Below are 18826 nucleotides of genomic sequence, written 5' to 3'. Positions count from 1 at the left end.
TTTTGTCTTCGCCGCGGAGGAAAATAGACGCTCGCCGGCCGGTCAGGGACCAATCAGGAAGAGTCGCTATGTGCACGAAGCTTGCAAGCGCAAGCGCATCGACAACACTCAGATGGCATCGCGATCGTTTCATCCCCTCGGCATCCCCTCTGTCTCTTTCTCTCTCTGTTCGCTTTCATCTCGTTGTCCACCCTCCTCGTCGTCTCTCGCTCTCTCTCTCTCTATCTCTCTCTTTCCTTTGCGCTCGAGCTTGCGTGCGCAGCAAAACGAGGAGAAGCACGTCCGCGGTGATTTTCGAAGAAGAGACTCCCCGTCGAGCTCGAAATCTCCTGGTGAGTAAATCCTCCTCTTAAATTATCCTCAACGTCTTTGTCGTCGCGATCGGTAGATTCTGAAACGAATACTCTTGTAAATGAGAAAATAAATCGAACCTTTGATCGGTGGCCGCTCGCGAGCCAGCTTCGCTCACGCGCGCTTGTCCAGTTGCCAGCTAAGCCGAGTATCGATTTGAGCCGGCGCGCCGCTTCTCTCTCTCAGTCGAAACCGCCCTCGACTTGTCCGCTCCTCGTGTGAACTCGTGTGCGGGCCCCGGAGAGTTGGGGCTTTTCCCCGCGGGTAAGGGACATTTGTCGTTGTGCGCGCGGCGCGAGTCCGGCACCAAGCGGCGAGAAAAGCCGGCCATTACGCGACTTGATTGTTACGCGTTCGATCAGGCGTTGATCGCTGTTACTACGTGGTGCACGTTAGAGACCCTTCGTCGAGCTTCTCCTCTGAGTGCGCTATTTCCCCGGCTGGTCTTTCCCCTGCGGGCCGGGGTACGTTGTTGCGATCGATTGATCGGACAACAGTCGATCGGTAAGTGGTACCAACTCGCCGACGATGGATCGGGGTCTTAACCTCGTTGCATGACGTGTCGTAACACGGTACGTTGGTTAATATAAATCGCGATGCAATTGTCAGGGTGATATTTACGCGCGCGGAGAAACGTCGGAATAAAATCGCGCGTTCCGATCATTTTTGCGCGGAAACAAAGATAGAGGGAAAATCGCATTCGGCGAATCTCGATTCGAGAGATTCTCCGCAATGACATTCGCAACGATGCCTCGGAAACGCGTAATCGCCGCTGAGAAATGGCCGCCTTCGTGGGGCTGTGACTATTATTAGATAAGACCGGTATATACGCGTTACGAGTTGCAAGCCGTTGTGAAAGCGAGAAAACGAGCGACACGAACAAGTGCAACCAATCGACACACTCTTTAGGCTTACTGTTTTTTTTTTTTTATCAATGTTAGCTTTTTTTTTTTTTTTAGTCTTCTACGTTGTTACATCTTCTAAGCTGTGGTCTGAAGACGTAAGACGCAAGTTGCGTCGATGAGTAAAATCGCGCATTCTTCCGTTTTATAAGTTTTGCGGCCGCGTTAAAGGAAAACACTTCAGTAAGCCAATTTAGGGCCGACTAATTTCGGTATAATCTACTTGCTGCGTTACGAAATTAAATATCGATTGCTATCTCGCCGTGTAATTTAACCCAGCTGAATACACAAACGACCTGTGTGCTCGATGAAAATAGACGTCTTTCAAAACACGTTACATTAGCACGATATTTCAAAATTCTGGATGTTTTTTTTTTTTTTTTTTTTTTTGTCAATTTTCCCTGACAAATTTCGCAGAACGTTGCGATTGCTTTCGAGAGAATGCAAATTACTTTCAAGACGCGTTGTTACATAATACTGTTTTCTTTGATTTTACACACGTAATTCGTACAAAATAAAAAAAATCAAAAATTTGTATTTTCTAAAATTAGACACTCGTTTAAGTACTTCTCGTCAAATCTAAGTAGAAACAGTTTCTTTCGTGTGTGTTATTAGAGGCTTTAACCCACCGTTTATTCGTTTAATTTACCTCTTTGTACCTCACTTCAAAGAGCCGACTCTCTCAAAGCATCACCTCGCAACGCACCCCGTACGTAGATCGGAATTGTAGGGCAGCATCGCGCGCCCTTTATTGATCTGAAAGGCGGACTCGCGGGATGGATTGGGCCGCACCGGTGCGATACATTTTGAGTTCGTCGAAACGCCTCGATCGATCTCTTTAAGCTCTGAACCGGCTCGTTCGATGTAATCGAATTGTGAAATCACGTTCCGTGCGCAAAAACGGACGGCAATTGCCCTGTTCGACGATCTCGGAATAATAATTGCGCACACTCGATTCGATACTCTCATATTTATACACGCACGCAGAGAGAGAGAGAGAGAGAGGGGGGGGGAGGAAAAAGGGAAAGAGGAAGAGAGATAGAGTTCACGAGCTCTGCGTGGGTCTCTCCTTGAAACGAATCAATACCCTTTGTGGCTTGAAAAAGGTCCTTCGTCAATATTTATCGTCTCTCTAATAACTAATCAACGAGTTTTGCGCGTGAGATCTCGATAAATTAATTATTGTCATTAAACGCTCGGCACTGAATATCTTTAACGTCACGCATTCCGAACAAACAATTGACAAGGTGTGAAGCATCTGTTGCTGGTTACCGTGTGTGTGTGTGTGTGTACATATATAACGATTATTTAAACAACAAAGCGCGACAGTTTTAGAACATCGATCTATAGGCGAAGCGAGCGTAGGAAGTTGAACATCGGCGGTTAAAAATTGCTTCTCCAGTCTGTGCAATACGTAAAACCAATTTAGCAACAAAGACCCAGTCTATAGACAGACGGTGCGTCATATCCACTATCTTATAGCGAGATACATGTTGTACACACGTAACATCAGACCATCTTTCGAGATCGATACGACTTTTTTTCCCACCTGCCGTGGGGGTTAAATAGCTCGTCCCGCTGCATCTCAAACAAGAGACACTTTTTTCAGCGCAGGTAGCTGGTGCGCCTCGACATCATGGGTAAGGAGAAGATCCATATTAACATCGTGGTGATCGGCCACGTGGACTCCGGCAAGTCCACCACGACCGGTCACCTGATCTACAAGTGCGGCGGCATCGACAAGCGAACGATCGAGAAATTCGAGAAGGAGGCGCAGGAGATGGGCAAGGGCTCGTTCAAGTACGCTTGGGTGCTGGACAAACTGAAGGCGGAGCGCGAGCGCGGCATCACCATCGACATCGCTCTGTGGAAGTTCGAAACGGCTAAATACTACGTCACCATCATCGACGCTCCCGGTCACCGTGATTTCATCAAGAACATGATCACCGGCACCAGCCAAGCGGACTGCGCGGTGCTGATCGTCGCCGCCGGTATTGGCGAATTTGAGGCGGGAATCTCGAAGAACGGACAAACGCGCGAACACGCTCTGCTCGCGTTCACGCTCGGCGTCAAGCAGCTGATCGTTGGCGTCAACAAGATGGACATGACCGATCCGCCGTACTCGGAGACCCGCTTCGAGGAGATCAAGAAGGAGGTGTCGTCGTACATCAAGAAGATCGGCTACAACACCGCCTCGGTCGCCTTCGTGCCGATCTCCGGCTGGCACGGCGACAACATGCTCGAACCGTCCCCGAAGACGCCCTGGTACAAGGGCTGGAAGGTGGAGCGCAAGGACGGGAATGCCGACGGGAAAACGCTCATTGAGGCGCTCGACGCCATCTTACCGCCCTCCAGACCGACCGACAAGGCTCTGCGATTGCCGCTTCAGGACGTCTACAAGATCGGCGGTATCGGAACGGTGCCGGTCGGTCGCGTGGAAACCGGTATCCTGAAGCCAGGTAAATCATAGCTCTCGCGCTGAAGATTTCACGATTTCTAAATTTAATTATTATAATTCATCTCTAAATTAATTATTTTAATTTCAAGGTATGCTGGTGACTTTCGCGCCGGCGGCTCTTACCACTGAGGTGAAATCGGTCGAGATGCATCACGAGGCGTTGACGGAGGCGCTGCCCGGCGACAACGTTGGCTTCAACGTGAAGAACATCTCCGTGAAGGAACTGAGACGCGGTTACGTGGCCGGCGATTCCAAGAATCAGCCGCCGCGCGGCGCCGCCGATTTCACCGCCCAGGTGATCGTGTTGAATCATCCAGGACAGATCAGCAACGGCTACACGCCGGTACTAGATTGCCATACCGCTCACATCGCCTGCAAGTTCGCCGAGATCAAGGAGAAATGCGACCGTCGTACCGGCAAGACCACCGAGGAGAATCCGAAGAGCATCAAGAGCGGAGACGCCGCCATCGTGATGCTGCAACCGACCAAGCCGATGTGCGTCGAGGCTTTCCAGGAATTCCCGCCTCTGGGCCGCTTTGCTGTTCGCGACATGCGTCAGACCGTCGCCGTGGGTGTTATCAAGGTAATTTACCACGGAAAACTTCAAAGCGAACTCTCGCACTCGTTTCAAACACATTAACTTAAAGTCTCTAAACACACTGCACGACTTCCTATTTAAAGAAATTCTTTAAAAAAAAGAAAAAAAAAAAGATATTTCAAGTTTATCACGACGCTTCATATAAATGGCAAGACATCAAAGTTCTCTCCGCGTTCTGTTTATTTCAAACTTACAACTGGCAATTGTTCAAGTAGTAGCTCGATCGTAACGTCCTCAAGGTAAAAATATTACACTGGTACCATAAACTCTGTGTAATGTTTCTCTCCCGCAGAGCGTCACCTTCAAAGATACCCAGGGCAAGGTAACAAAGGCCGCGGAGAAAGCCCAGAAGAAAAAGTAACCATCAAGCTTCCTCGGAAGCTCGCGGTCCGCCGGCTGGTGCCCTGTGGCGGCATGCGTGACCATCGCGCAGGGATCCACCGTCAGGACGCAACGTGTCGCCGCCGCCGTTGACGCGACGACGACGACGGCGGCGACAACGGCGGTCGTTCCGCTCGACTCATACTCGTCAAATACTAATACTAAAAGTCATAAGATGTTGTGCTTACCCCCGTTACATTACCCGGTAGTGTTGAATCCGCGCATCTATCCGAATCTGCACATTCAGTTCACCCACGCCCCTCGCACGCCTCACATATGCTAGGAGGAGCGTTCGCCTTCCGCGTTCTACCGCGTTTATCATTATTAATCGATATTGACGATATGTGTCCGATCTTACCAGGTACTCAGTTCCCTTGGACTCTGTGTAGTTAGGTTTTTCAATTGATACAACACACACGTGCATCAGTAACAACAACAACAACAACAACAACAACCACTACGGAGTGTCGCGAAGACAATCCCGCGCTCGGGGTTTTCTTCTCGCTCGCGAGAGAAGAAAGAGCGAGCGAGGCGCAGCGGCCGCGTCGGATATCCTATCGCGGGAGCAGCAAGATATTTCACATGCGCTCACCGGGCGACCGGCGACGCCGAGGCGACCGCCGCTGGCTCGCCGTCCCAGCAAGACTTCTCTCTCGATCACTTCTCTTCGAAGGGTTCGTTAAGGCTGATTTGTTCCGAGACTTGATTTGTTGCCTCGCGCTGTGCGATTATAGTTTTATTTTACTTATAAGATATATCTGTAGTTAGAGAGATCATTAGACTATATAACTCTCCCTCCTCTCCATCGCGCGTCAGCGTCAGTCATTTATTCCCCTTCTCTTTCTCTTTCTCTCTCTCTCTCTTTCTCTCTCTTTCTCCCCTTGCGAAGATGGATGGAGACCATAAAAAAATCATCTTGAAGAGGACGAGACATCCGCGTCGCGAGTCGCCCACGTTCAAAGATCTCGGCGCTCTCCCTCCCGCTGGCCATAGACGCGTTCTCTGATATTGTTTTGACCCTTAGCCAGTATTATGTTGATGTAATAAAAAAAAATTCTTTAATTGCATCTCTCTTGTCTCTTGTTATTTTCTTCCTTTTCAATTTTCTCTCGCAATAAAGGATTTGAGAGAAGTGGGAAACACAGCTGCGTAAATATGTTTGAAAAAACAATACTTGCTCTTCTCTCTCCGTCGCTTCGAGCGATTCGAAGGATAGATAATGGGAAAAGCAGGAAGAGAGATAAGAAAAATAAAAGTAGGTAGAAAGAAAACAAATTTGTACGCAAAACCTCTCACGTGTCGCAAGAGACGATATCTATGGTAAATATAATTTATTCTCCGCAAAAAAATTCTTTCATGTTGGTTAAAGTTACAACTAGACGTGGTATGTACAAATATAATGCAGTGATCTTACAAGAATTGTTTTTTGTTTTTTTTTTTTTATTTTTTTATTTTTTTAGTTTTTGTTTTTAGTGTAATGCAGGTCTTGGTCAGTCTTTAATTGCTGAGGCCCGTTTCTTCCATGGCAGGGCATCGAGCAGACTCAATCCTCTCGTGTGTGTGTGTGTGTGTGTTTATATATAATCGTGAACGTGACACGGGATATATCCATTTTCGCGGAAAGAAAAAAGAAAAAACGAAACATCTCTCATCTCGTACATACATACATCAAATCACATTATGTAAGTGGAATTCCTGAATTCGATACAATGTAGGCACTTTTACGCTAACTAACTTACTCTCCTCTCAATACGAAACAAAAAAAAAAAAAAAACGTTATTTTTACATACGTTACATACGTACAATACGAATCAATTAGTCGGAATCTCGAAACAAAATAGTCGCTTCTCTTCTTTGCGTTTCTCTATTGTCGTGAGTTGCGTTCGATCAAACGAAAATTAAATTATTTTCGCGCACAAACAGATTTGTTTCCAGATTCCTTTTCCTTCACTCTGAGGCGCGTGCTCTTCTCTCTCTCTCTCTCTCCCTATTAACGAAAAATACTTAATATATCGATTAATATTCACACTTTGCGTGGTACATATTCGCCACATACTCCTCCGTACTGAGTTTTGAAAAAAAACTAAAAAAAAAAAAAAAAAAAAAAAAAACGGTGCGAAAATTTCTGTCGACCTGACAAACGGAAAACAAACGTTGAGAAGAAGAGGAACAAACGGAGCGAAGAGAAATGGACGAGAAGTCCGTCCGCAGATGAGGAAGTAGGAGGAAAACGTACGTGTGAATTATACAGATTGACAACAAAGAAAGACACATACACATGCACACACTTGCACCGAAGCCAGAACAACCTGAAGTTTTCTATTCTTAATACTCTACCTATGTACAATCCTTGACGCGCTTTCTCTCTTTCTTTCTCTCTCTCTCTCATTCTTTCTTTCCCTCTTTCAAACTTCGTAAATGCTAAAACAACCCACAGCCTAGGTAAATGTACAAACATCCTCGACTTCGGCATTTCCCCTTCCCCTCACGCAACGTACAATCAAACAAGCGACCCATACACGATGCAATGGTTGTTCAACTATCTTCGCAAACGTGTTGACTAATATCGCGAAGGTCTACAATGCTCTCTCGAGATTTCTCGTAAAGATAGATGTTTTTAGCGAGCTAAAATTACGATGATTCTAATTGAATGAAATATGCCAATGAATTGTACCGTACGTAGATCGCTTCGTTTTGATCACAACGCGTATTGCGACTAATAAAAATAGAGAAATCACGAAATTCTGTTTCACGGCTCTTTCTCTCTCTCTCTCTCTCTTGCGAGAGAGCCACGGACGGTCTCGCAATTCCATCGCAACGTCTTTCGCAAATAATCGCCATCAGATATCAAAGCGATGATCCGTCAGAGATCAGTGTGTGTAGTATAGAGACCGATCGGATTCTCGTAACCGATCAGAGAGCGCATTCCTCCCCCTCTACGATGGACACGAGCAACCGGATGATAAACCATTGGTTTCGCGTCAGCTGCGTCTGTTTTTTCTTATGTCTGATGCTGGTGAGTGGGACTGTGATGCTGCGACCACGCGGGCGGCATCGAGTGATTGAAGTTGACCGATATCGTGACCGGATGGAGAACGGTGTCGGGCCCGGTGTCCGGAATGAAGCTCAGATGCGGTCTGATCAGAGACGCTTCGACCGTCAGCGGTACGTAGAACGAGCCGGCGTCGTGAAGCGCGAAGATCGGAACTCCGTGCGACGACGACGATGACGAAGACGACGATGACAACGACGACGGCTTATCCGACGAGCCGGTGCCGTTCGACACCGGCGAGGAGCACGACTTCACCCGCTCGGCCGAAAACCTCTGCTTGATGGAGCTCTTGAACTTGTAATTAGTTGGTCGATCTCGACAGGAAGAAGCACCGGTCGCGGGAGGCGTGCTGTGCGAATGAGTGCTGTGATTGCTGTCGTCGCTCACGATCGTCGGCGGGGGCACGATCACTGGTCGTAGTAACGGGCGTTCTGGATCGCCGAACGAGCTCACGCCCGAACTCGAACCGTGGTCCGAATGGCCGCCGTTGGGTTGGCATATCGTCGGAATGCTCGGATGCCCGTAGCCGGTGCCGTTCATCGCGCCGTTCATCACCGGCATTTCGGTATGAGGAAAACCTAACCGGTCACCTGGAGAACAGAAATTCAGAGAATCAATAAGTAAAACAGATACAAACATTTATAAAGTTTCTTTATTTTTTTTATGTTTTCTTCCTGAACGTACTCGTGGCTAGAATCTTGTCGCAGTGCTGCTGCAGGTGATTGATGAGCTGCACGCAGAGAGTGTCCCTCGCCAAGTAACCCTCGACTTCTATGAGGAAATGCATTGTCTCGCTCAGGCACTCCTGAAAGCCCAGCCTGTAGTGCTCCGCTGCGGTGGATGCGGCGGTCGAATGGGACACGCTGTCGACACTGTCCTCGGGATGCGTGTGCAACGGTGTTATCGGCGGGTGCTTGGTGTCTGAATACAAAAACAATTTGTTATGCTGATGTTATGAAATTGTTTTTTTTTTTTCTCTCTCATTGACGCGCGCGAACTCACCTTGACGAAGGCCCTGGAGATGCTTCATATGACGAATCGCCATCTCAATGATCTCCGTCTTTTCGACTCTGCCTCGGCCCTTCTTCAAATATTCCGCCGGTATGAGCCTGCTGAGATCGGCCAGGCAATTGTTCATACGATCCCTTCTACGCTTCTCGATGATCCTGTGTGACATGGGATCTTGCTGCAACACACAAACAAGAACGCGACTTTATTTATTTGAGATGACAGAAAAAGAGACATTTTTTATTTAATTTCTTGTAACCGTTTGCAACAAGAAATAAATTGCCGTAATAATTTTATGTTTTTCTTCTATTACGCACTTTTGATTTTTCTCACTTCGAGCGGTAGCGATAATTGGATTAATGGTCGGTCGGCGAGTGCTCGGTTGCACGTGCGTGTGCACTTTATTTCCAACCTAATGCCGCTAATTAATCGAGAGTCATTTCAACGTAGCGTTCAATAATAATAATTTTCCGACCCATCGACCTTCGACAATCGATCCGGTCTGGATCAACATTTGTTTTGTTCGGAAACAGTTGTTTTTCGCGAAACGAAACAGATTGAAACAATTCTATGCTCTCACACGCGCGATGTAAAAACGTGTTATCGTTCTTAATTTGTTTTTTTTTTTTTTTTTTTTTTTTTTTTTTCAAAGGTCACGTTGCGATTCGACGCTGGAACACAATTAACTTGAACGTGCCGCGTGTCACGGGCACGTTCATCGCTCGCGCGACACGTTATCTCTCAGTTATATACGAGGGTAGTCCCAGAAGTACCCGACCTGACGTATAAATGGCGGTTGCTGTTTGAAAAAAATTGTTATGACCGAAAGCATCAACCTTATAAAGCTTAAGTTTCAAGTTTCAACATGCTACGTTGGTTAGTATTAGTTCGGCAGCCATCAATAGTGAACGCATATTGACTGAAAATCTGAACATGAAAAAGCTGTGCGCACGATGGGTGCCGCGTTTGCTCACAATTGAACAAAAACAGCGTCGTGAGGATGTTTCAATCGAGTGTTTGGCGATGTTTTGCAGTAATAAGGCAGAGTTTTTGATTCATAACCATGGATTCATTATTTTGAAACATGGGTTCATTATTTTACACCTGAGACCAATTTTTTCCATGTTTACAAATGTCCTAAGAACGTTCACTATTGATGGCTGCCGAACTAATAATAAACAACGTAGCATGTTGAAACTTGAAACTTAAGCTTTATAAGGTTGATGCTTTCGGTCATAGTGATTTTTTTTAAACAACAACCGCCATCTATACGTCAGGTCGGGTACTTCTGGGACTACCCTCGTATATAGGTAATCGCTTTTCGACGAAATATTCGTCCGTCTCTCACCAACAATACGGAAAGACAGTCTCGAGTGAGCAGAGAATCGATGTTTTGTCTCTCGAGTCCGAATCATTCGTCGAACAGAACTGTGCAAGAACGATGAAAACACTTGTTTTTATACTTTTGCTTGTTTACAACTTGGTTATTTTTCTCTGAGAAAACTTAAAAAAACGGATATATATTAATATTAAATGTCGAATATTTTAGACTAGGTGCTTTGTGGTCCACGGTCGAAAAGTGAGAACTTTCAAAGAGCGATCGAGAAAGCAAACAAATTAATCGAAGTTTCTTTGAGATATATTGCGATGCTCCATAAAAAAAAAAGAAAAAGATTCTCTTCATATTTCAGATATTCATTTTCGAAATAGATAATTTTCATCTTTTTTTTTTTTTTTTTTAACGCGTTTACGTCGCGTCTGTGGCAATCGAATCTTAAGTAACACAGTTAAGTAACGCTATACGATCTTGATTATGTGTCTCTTTTCAAAACCATATATTTTGTTTTTGCTCCGTCCGATGATCACGTAATTTATTTGCTCGGCGTGAGCAAAGCGACGCACGACTGTCTAACGTATTCATTAAATTTTTTTATCAACAGATAAAAAAGCAGACCGAAAGGTTTGTTCGATGATCGTGCGCTTTTTAAAAATAGCAAACAGGTGAAAACAGCGTCACAATGACGTTTCTCGACGTTTCGCGCTATAATTTACGAGTACGTGTAAAAGCCTTCCTACTTCAAGTGATGGCAACGTGTGGTGACGCCGTTTCTGGCACACGGCCAGCACGTTTTCCATGAAGCTCATTCATGCGATATTACACAATCAGGTGGTATTACGTGTTGTACGTCGGAAAACGGAAGAGCGGACTATGCGAAATGACGTAAAATTTAATATAAATCAAGACAAAGTAACGACGCGGTTCTGTGATAAAATCTCAAAAGGGGAGCGCGGCTGAACCCCCAACTCTTCTTTCAAGTGAAACTTTTAATCGAGGAAAAATCGTGAGTTTTACGATACTCGAGTGTCGACTACACATTACTGTTGAAGTAAAGTTCTAAAGGTGCTGAGAATCCGAAATTCTCGTGATTGAAAGTCAGACGGAAAATCTCGAAGCAAGCGAGAAATCGCATTTTTGTTCGACCAACATTTTTCGAAGCGAGTTTTTCCGTGGAACGTTGTTGTAAAAGACACACCGCGTGCGTCCGACGCTTTTCCGAGAGCGAGAAGATAGTAACGCGATATCGATTTCGCTTTCGAGTGTGATGTATTCACCTCTTTGCTCAAACAACGTCTTTTCTTGAGCGGCGGCGAGTGAACCGACGCGTCTATGTGGACGTTCGTCGGGTAGTACTGCATGTTCAAGATATTATCCACACTGTGCGTGACCATTTTGCGTTGAACGGCTGCGTCGAAGCGCGCGAAAGCGAGGGAAGATGTCACTTTTTATATCGAATCTTCTTTCACGAAGAAAATTTTTCACAGAACGAGCAGAAATGTCGAATTTTTGCTCTAAAAAATTGATCGTTCTTTATTTATACAAGTCTATTCCCTCTCGCAACGCGTGTCTTCCGGAAAGTGTGTTTTCGCGCGCACACACGCGCGCGCACATGTATTTTTTAAAAACACGAAGTTCTATATCGATAGGTCGATATTTCACAGTCTCTTTGTCAAACTGGAGTTCACTCTCGTAGCAATTTTCCAACGACGAACAAATTCGAAGGAACTCTTCAAATTGTATTTCTTCGGTGTGTGTGTAGCTCGCGCACAAACACCAATGCGGCACTGTATCGAGCAACTCTGTGTCGCGACACTTTTGGTTCTGGTGATTGTTGTTAGCACCTGTTCCGCACGATCTTTTTATAACGTAGATGTTTTATATTCTTATATTTGTTGATTTAAAAAAATACGTATTTTCAATAACGTAATGTTATTGAAAATTTCGTACAAGTTCCGTTCCAAGTACTTTAATTCGCAATATGTCCGGTTATATTTGCCTCTCTTGATAAGATACGCATCTATCTTCCGCTTTAATTAAAAAGCAGAATTAATATCTCTCTCTCTCTCTCTCTTTCTCTCTTTCTCTGTCTCCTCTCGAGAGAAGAGAGTAGCGCGTAGTGAGAGCGATTATTAAAAAAAAAACTCGGCAGGAGAAATTGATGATGGCACGAGTCGGGTTCCACTTCGACACTCAAAAGCGACAATGCCTCCCGTGTGCGATCTCGAAACCGCCGCAATGCGCTTCGCGTTCTCGGCAAGCACTCGGCGACGACTACGAGCGGACCAGCGGCGACGCTCGCGTTTCTTCAGAACGGTCGCTGGGAGGGAGACCGTCGCGTCGGACGGACCGATGAAGTAGGCATCACGTGTCGGAAACGCGATGCATCACGTCCAACACGTGAGGCAACACGCGCGTCCGTCGCGCTATGCGCGCCGAGCCCAGGGGTCTCTCGCCTTGCCATGTTTCTGCGGTCGCAACATTTACACTCGCGACTTCTTCTCTCGAAGAGAGACGCGCAAGCAAAGCGCGCGATAGGCCTCCCCCCGTTATCTGATCGTGCCTCCGTTTGACCCTCCCTCCCGTCCCGCCAAGTCTCGCCAGCTCCTCGTCGATTTTCGCACAAAGCCGCGTATTATCTCCGAACGCGATCGTATGCGTAGATTCATGAATAATTTACGAATATTTTGCGAACATTGTGGCGAGAAACTTCGAAGAAAGATCTCGAATTTGTTTAACTGAATAAACCACACGAAGTTTCGCGATAATGTATATACGATATCACACAATGATTATTTGCGCGTTTAAACCTCTTTGTTTCTTGGAAATACATTTTATTGTTCTCAAAAACACAATATATGTATGTTTTCGCAACAGAGGACTTTCACCAAAGTGAGTTAAGAGACTGAGATCTTGAAATAAAAAATATATTCTCTTCAAGAGTGTATTAATTGAAGATACTTCACGGACGTATACGTGTGTAAGAATTTCAATGTAATTTCTTTTCATTTCATTCGTGTGAATTGTATAGTTGCAGAAGTTGATTGATTTATTTCGAGCGGGGAAATTAGCAATTGAAATCAGTCAAAGGAAGTTTTACGCGCGTTCGATTCGTAATTCACTAAAATGGAAATTGCTTTTCACCGGCATTATAGCATATTGTATCGCAAATAAATTAATCGAATTAATTGCGTAATTTCATATGTGATGCGATAGATTGTAAATTTAATTATTATTGTTGTCATTAAGTGGGGCGCGTCGACAAATGTCACTGTTTATTTATCACAAAAGAGAAACGATATATAAATTTGCCACCATCAGAGTCACCTGATATATTTCGATTAAATAATATGTATCGCAAACATACACACACACACACACACGCGCGCGCGCGCGCGTAAACGTGTACTTGAAACAACAGTAAATCACAACGCACATCACTTGAAAACAATTGCGCAAAGATTTACGCAAACTTATGCAAAACTTATGGGTAAAACGTTTGTGCGATGTAAGACTCAAGGTCGTGTCTTATTACATGTTTAGTAAAACAACGTAAATCGTCAGTGATGGAAACGCGCATAATATGGAACATACATTATTAATGTCTAAATTTATTCATTCAACGTATAAAGCTAATCGCGTTTCATTGTGTTGTAATTGATTAATAATTTATAATAATCTTAGCGATGTGTTTATTGCGCAACACGCAAGCGTAACCAACCGTTAAGTATTAAAATTTATTAAAAAATCACAAAAGAGCGACGTAAAACACAATACGGATTTGAGTGCATTGCTGTATTTGTTACGTTGTAAAAGAGCCGTTACTGTCCTCATGAATCAATCTTATTTATTTTCTGTCATGTAACAGTGACGTGTATTTTTTTTTTTTTTTTTATATCCGCTGGACGTCTCAGATTCATAAAAAATATCCTTCGGCGTAAATTTTGTTGGTGATAATTAATTTTTCACTAACGTAAATATTTTGTAAGTAATAAAATTATTTGCATCGGCAATCAAGCGTTAATTAAAGTTCCGTAAATTGATATATATTTATTTGTTAAGAAACATTAATGCCGAGTAAAAAGTTTTTAATAAAAGTTTACATTTGTAAAAGAGACACACGCTTGTATTCCTAGTAATGTGCCGGTTAAAAACATTATCAGTGAACCGAAAGGTCGACGCGATAAGCATATAACCGGTTAGCACAGGATTTTCGTTCTCTGCAAAAAAAAAAAACAATAAAAATACAAATAGAAGACATCTTTTTCAAGTGTACTTGGTGTGTGAGTGTGTGTTTTTGCCGACTCGCTGACGTAATTTTCTCCGTTTCTTCCGCAAAATAAACGAATTATTTTCTCGTTATCTCGCTAAAAGACAAGGCGACGTGGCAAAACATTCAGTTTTTCTCGTTAATCTTCGCGACGACCGGCGCGTAGTTATATCGACATTTTTACGAAGTCTCCGGTATACAATATACACGAAAATAGGTGTAGACAAACACACATTTGCGATAACGAACTTTAATAACAAAATATGTGTAATTTATTTAAAGTTCGTATCTCGGGATTTTTATCTCACTATCTACGACACCATCTGCTCTAATATTATTATCAACGTTTATCTCAACTTAATGAGACCAATAAGAAGTCGACGCGTGCTGTCGCGCACACGCAAATGATATACTTGTGCGAAATGAATTAACATAAGAAGCATTTACACATTCTCACAATGCGAACATAAATAAAGAAATAAATTTAACAATAGCAAAGCGAACATATTAAATGAGAAATGTAAAAAAACCTCCGTGATTGTGTGATCAACATAAAAAAAAAAATAAACCTTGATGTCAGTTACATAAAATCGTGGAAAAAAGAACTGCGTTAATCGTCTTAATCGAGCGCGCTTTGACATTTCCGAGTTGTTTGTCTTTTAATTTACACACTGTGTAATTAGTACATTGTTGTAAATTTAATATGTAAAATGTAAGGTTTGAATATAAAATATATAAAATATATAAAATATATAAAAATATATTTTTTCGAGAAACCGGATTTAGCGATATCGCGAGATTATCGAACGCTCTCTTTCTCTTTCACGAGAGGACTATAATAATTCGCGCAAACAGCCGCGAATCCGAGATAAGTCTCTTGCGTATAGGGCGACCGAGGATGTGACGAGTAAGTTATTTCAGAGTGTGCACATTGACCGGCGATGATATTGCCTCAGAGCGACGACGGCGGCGGCGAGGCGGGGACGAAGCGGCCGATAGGGTAGAGAAGAAGTTTCTGACGAAGAAAGAGAAAAAGCGACGCGCGAGAACCGCTTTAACGGGGTCGAGCTATCGGCGTACCGGATATAACCGGACCGAGGTGATCTCTGGCGCGCTCCTCGCAGAATCAAAGCTCGCATTATGACCGGGGGTTTATCGGCGAATGCGCTGACCGCGGTGGTCCGGGGGTCCAATGTTTTTCAAACGATAACCGGGAATCACCGGATTTCTGTATCTCGATGATGACGACGATGACGACGACGACGACGACGACGACGACGACAACAACAACCGCGGATCTTATCACATCAGGTTCTCAGACTCGTGAGATGAAGTTTGGATGCGTTGTAATGTGAATCGACGAGAGTAAAATCGCGACGATTTAAATCACGATGTGAAAATTGCGACAAAAATTCGACGTATCCGATACGCCGAATGCATAAAATTTCGTCACAATGTGACTGAATTTTTTTTTTATAGAAACGTTACGTGACAAAATTACGCAGCAAATGTGCTTCATTTTTACTTTTAAAATATTTAGTAGTTTTGTATAAAATAGAAACGATATTTTTTTGTGAGACGCTCTCCTCTCACTTTTCTAAAAATATAAATTGTTATAACACGTAACTATTGTGAAAAAACAATTAACGAAGAATTTATTGTTAAACGAAATAATGTGCGAGCACATGTGCAGAGAATGTACGTATAGCACGTCCAAGAAAATTCAGCTCGCTTATGCAAATTCGGTACGCGGTATGACGATCCATATTTAGATATGAAAATAAATTCCTCGGCGTACATTGCGTGTTGAAGCAGCTGCGGCAACGATCGACGACACGCGTAATTGGCAAAACAAAAAACCAGAAACGTAGGAAGGAAGTACCGACTTACGTACGTTCGTTGATACAGTTATCGACACTCTGCCGTTAGAGTTTAAAAGTCGTCATTTATCTAAATTCTTCTGTGCGCGTGTTTTTCCTCGTGTTTAAAAAAACGCAATTAGTCAAAGAATCCCATTAACCCCCCGCAAGAGAGAGACACGTGCGCGCCGATTTGCGCCGATCGATCGCGCGCGCAAAACGTTGCCGCACTTTTCGAGATACATTTTTCTCTCCGGTTGCGAGGTATATTTTTGTCTGTGCAATTCACGAATACGACCTTGTTGTCACAAACAGCCGACGGATGTTAAATGGCTCCGTTAATAAATTAAGATCTATTCGGTAAACATAAGCCAATGTCGAAACCCCTCCAACGGATCGGTAACCTTGACGAACTGCGTACTTTATTCGTAAACATTCGTCACGTTTGTGCGACAATGTGTGTAAAAGAAAATCTTTTTTATTTGAGCATCTTCTTTTATTTAAAAAAACAACAGCGCGTGCGTTTCGGTTGATGGTAGCCAGAAATAGCGCCAACGTCACTTTACGTTAAAATATTACTTCACTGACCTTTTATTTTTATGTCGGTAATTTGTTGTCTTGATTACTTAACGCTATTATCAGCGTGTTGTTATATTTTTTGTTTTACAACTTAATAATGCGCTTAACTTATGTAATCAACATCACCGACATTTAAATAGAATTAAAAAAGATAATATGTGTGTAGCGATCGAACACTTCTTACATTAATATCTGATCGTTATTTCCAATAATTCGTTATTTACAATTTATGTATTTGTATTATGTGAGAAGTTTCTTTTATTAGACACGGTATTGACAACAAGAGCGGGCAAAAAAGAAAGGACGTGGCTCTCAAGCTCCGCGTACGTTTTTGATGATTGCGAGTAACGCTCGAGCGAAGAGAAGACATTGACGAGAAGAAACATGTGATCATCGCGAATGGAGCACACGCGTGAATTCGGGTAAACACGTTCTGTTTTCACAAAACGCGTATGACGCATTCAGAAACGCGTTATTTTCGTCGGAACGCGTCGCGTGTCCGCACCGAATCGCGTTCTCGTCCGAATAAATATAGACGTGTCGAAAATGACTCTCGGATCGTTAAATATTTAATTTCTTAACGGAACGGAGAGGAAAAAAACAGAGATGGAGCACGCAAGAGTGTGTCATTTTTATAAAAAAAAAAAAAAAAAAACAAAACAAAAAAATATTCAGAAGCGAATTTATAAACAGAATATTTTCGCTGGTTGGGATTTTTTGCAACAAAAAATAGTTGTTTTATTTAAACGCAATATATATTCCGTATGCAAATTGTATCATCGTGACATTTGACGAGTGTTATTTGGGGACGAAAGTCAGCCCTCCCCGGGAGAGAGGAAGTTATTATTGAGATGTGTGTGGAATAAAGTTGCGCGCACACACTCGCGTGCTTCCTTCGTTCACGTATCGTCCGCGTGATGTTTTTGCGAAGTTTTGAACGAGGCGCGCTCTTTTTGTCTCCGTTTCTTCGAGAAAAACATCCTCCGTGGCGCCAGTCCAAGCTGGCACTTTGTCGCGATTTATAATTAATTGCAATCAAATCGAGCGGGGTGTTCTCGGATTGAATTTCAATTAGTTTGTTGTAACGTGACAGCAGTTAAAATTTATTTCAACCCGCGGAAGAAATCGCGACCGATAACGTATTTATCTGCAGATTTGCTTAATAAATTATTGCAACAAATCCGAAGTGACATTTTGTTTCCGCACAAGATTTAAATGAGCTTTCAGACTTGCGAATCTCCTCGTAATTTAGCGCTCGCGTAATTCAGCGCGCCACACATGACTTGACTATCGGAGCATCGATGCTGATTAAAATATAACGCGTTGTATGTATGTAACTTGTTTACTCGTGAATATATCCAGCAACGCGGTCGCTATCTCGTCGGTTCAGAGTACGATTATAACCCCCGATCGGCTATCGAGAGAGCTCCGTTATCGACGCCATTAATGGCCATCGCGCGAAGTCCACTTGCGCGATATTCGCGGAAAGCTCGGAATAATCGACGGGTGTGTGTGCGTCAAAATCCCTCGATGACGCCCGCGCGTCATCCGGCTCCGATGAGAGCGGGACGCACACGTGACGCGCGCGCGAGATCGAATCCGCAGATCTCGCATCCGTTTCGATTAGTCACTCGACCTATTAAATAGTAACGCGCGCGTAAAGATACACTCGAATAAATATTTATAGATCGACGAACATTGAGACGAAATTAATTTGTCAGTCTAAAACAACCGCGCCGATCTGGCGATAAAACACGTTTTGCGCCTGGGCGCGTTATTCATCTTCGGATTGCGCGCGTGTTCGCGAGCAGCTTCGCGCTGCTCGTTACGCAAAACATCGTATCGCCCGATACGATTGCGTCGAATAAATTGACAATTAAACAATTACTTGTGTGAAAGAAGAGAAATGCATTTTTTTTTTTTTTTTATGAAGAGTTCAGTAGATCGCAGACCAGATGGAGTCACCGGCGAAAGTAGTTATACGGTGACGTGTGGAACACGTCGACGACGATAAGCGATAAGCGTCGTAGTA

At 43.7% G+C, this 18826-nt stretch overlaps 2 protein-coding genes across 13 annotated transcripts in view; one reads left to right on the top strand and one right to left on the bottom strand.

Moving 5' to 3' along the window:
• The first annotated feature begins 9 nt into the window (after nucleotides 1-9).
• LOC109863717 (elongation factor 1-alpha) lies at nucleotides 10-4751 on the top strand. Of its 6 annotated transcripts, none has more exons than XM_020444179.1 (4): nucleotides 10-332; nucleotides 2868-3712; nucleotides 3801-4294; nucleotides 4602-4751. In XM_020444179.1, the coding sequence occupies exons 2-4, from the start codon at nucleotides 2890-2892 to the stop codon at nucleotides 4668-4670; spliced, it is 1386 nt and encodes a 461-aa protein (XP_020299768.1). In that variant the 5' UTR covers nucleotides 10-332; nucleotides 2868-2889; the 3' UTR covers nucleotides 4671-4751. The 6 variants fall into 6 exon arrangements, with proteins under 6 accessions (XP_020299768.1, XP_020299767.1, XP_020299770.1 ...); XM_020444178.1 differs by having other exon boundaries at nucleotides 2863-3712; XM_020444181.1 differs by lacking the exon at nucleotides 10-332 and adding an exon at nucleotides 539-615.
• Nucleotides 4752-5474: 723 nt separating this feature from the next.
• LOC109863718 (transcription factor cwo) overlaps nucleotides 5475-18826 on the bottom strand; it is a 42720-nt gene continuing 29368 nt past the window's right edge. For 5 of the 7 annotated variants that reach the window (XM_020444183.1, XM_020444185.1, XM_020444188.1 and 2 more), the window contains 3 exons: nucleotides 8745-8928; nucleotides 8427-8663; nucleotides 5475-8332 (listed from right to left, as the gene is read on the bottom strand). In XM_020444183.1, the coding sequence (XP_020299772.1) occupies nucleotides 7692-8332; nucleotides 8427-8663; nucleotides 8745-8928 (1062 nt within the window). In that variant the 3' untranslated portion in view covers nucleotides 5475-7691. Of the gene's footprint in view, nucleotides 8333-8426; nucleotides 8664-8744; nucleotides 8929-9067; nucleotides 9272-11363; nucleotides 12353-18826 lie in introns of those variants that run through there. The other 2 variants (XM_020444189.1, XM_020444190.1) reach the window with 2 other exon arrangements.

Source organism: Pseudomyrmex gracilis, unplaced genomic scaffold (genome assembly GCF_002006095.1).
Source record: "Pseudomyrmex gracilis isolate BER0280 unplaced genomic scaffold, ASM200609v1 scaffold_12, whole genome shotgun sequence".
Classification (NCBI taxonomy): domain Eukaryota; kingdom Metazoa; phylum Arthropoda; class Insecta; order Hymenoptera; family Formicidae; genus Pseudomyrmex; species Pseudomyrmex gracilis.
Note: the sequence above shows the minus strand (reverse complement) of the source record. Positions and strands in the feature narration are given on the sequence as shown.

Coding starts and splice junctions, on each gene's coding strand:
- LOC109863717 (XM_020444179.1), top strand. CDS start 2,890: ATGGGTAAGGAGAAGATCCATATTAACATCGTGGTGATCGGCCACGTG. Junction 3,713..3,800: donor AACCGGTATCCTGAAGCCAG/GTAAATCATAGC, acceptor TTTAATTTCAAG/GTATGCTGGTGACTTTCGCG. Junction 4,295..4,601: donor TCGCCGTGGGTGTTATCAAG/GTAATTTACCAC, acceptor TCTCTCCCGCAG/AGCGTCACCTTCAAAGATAC.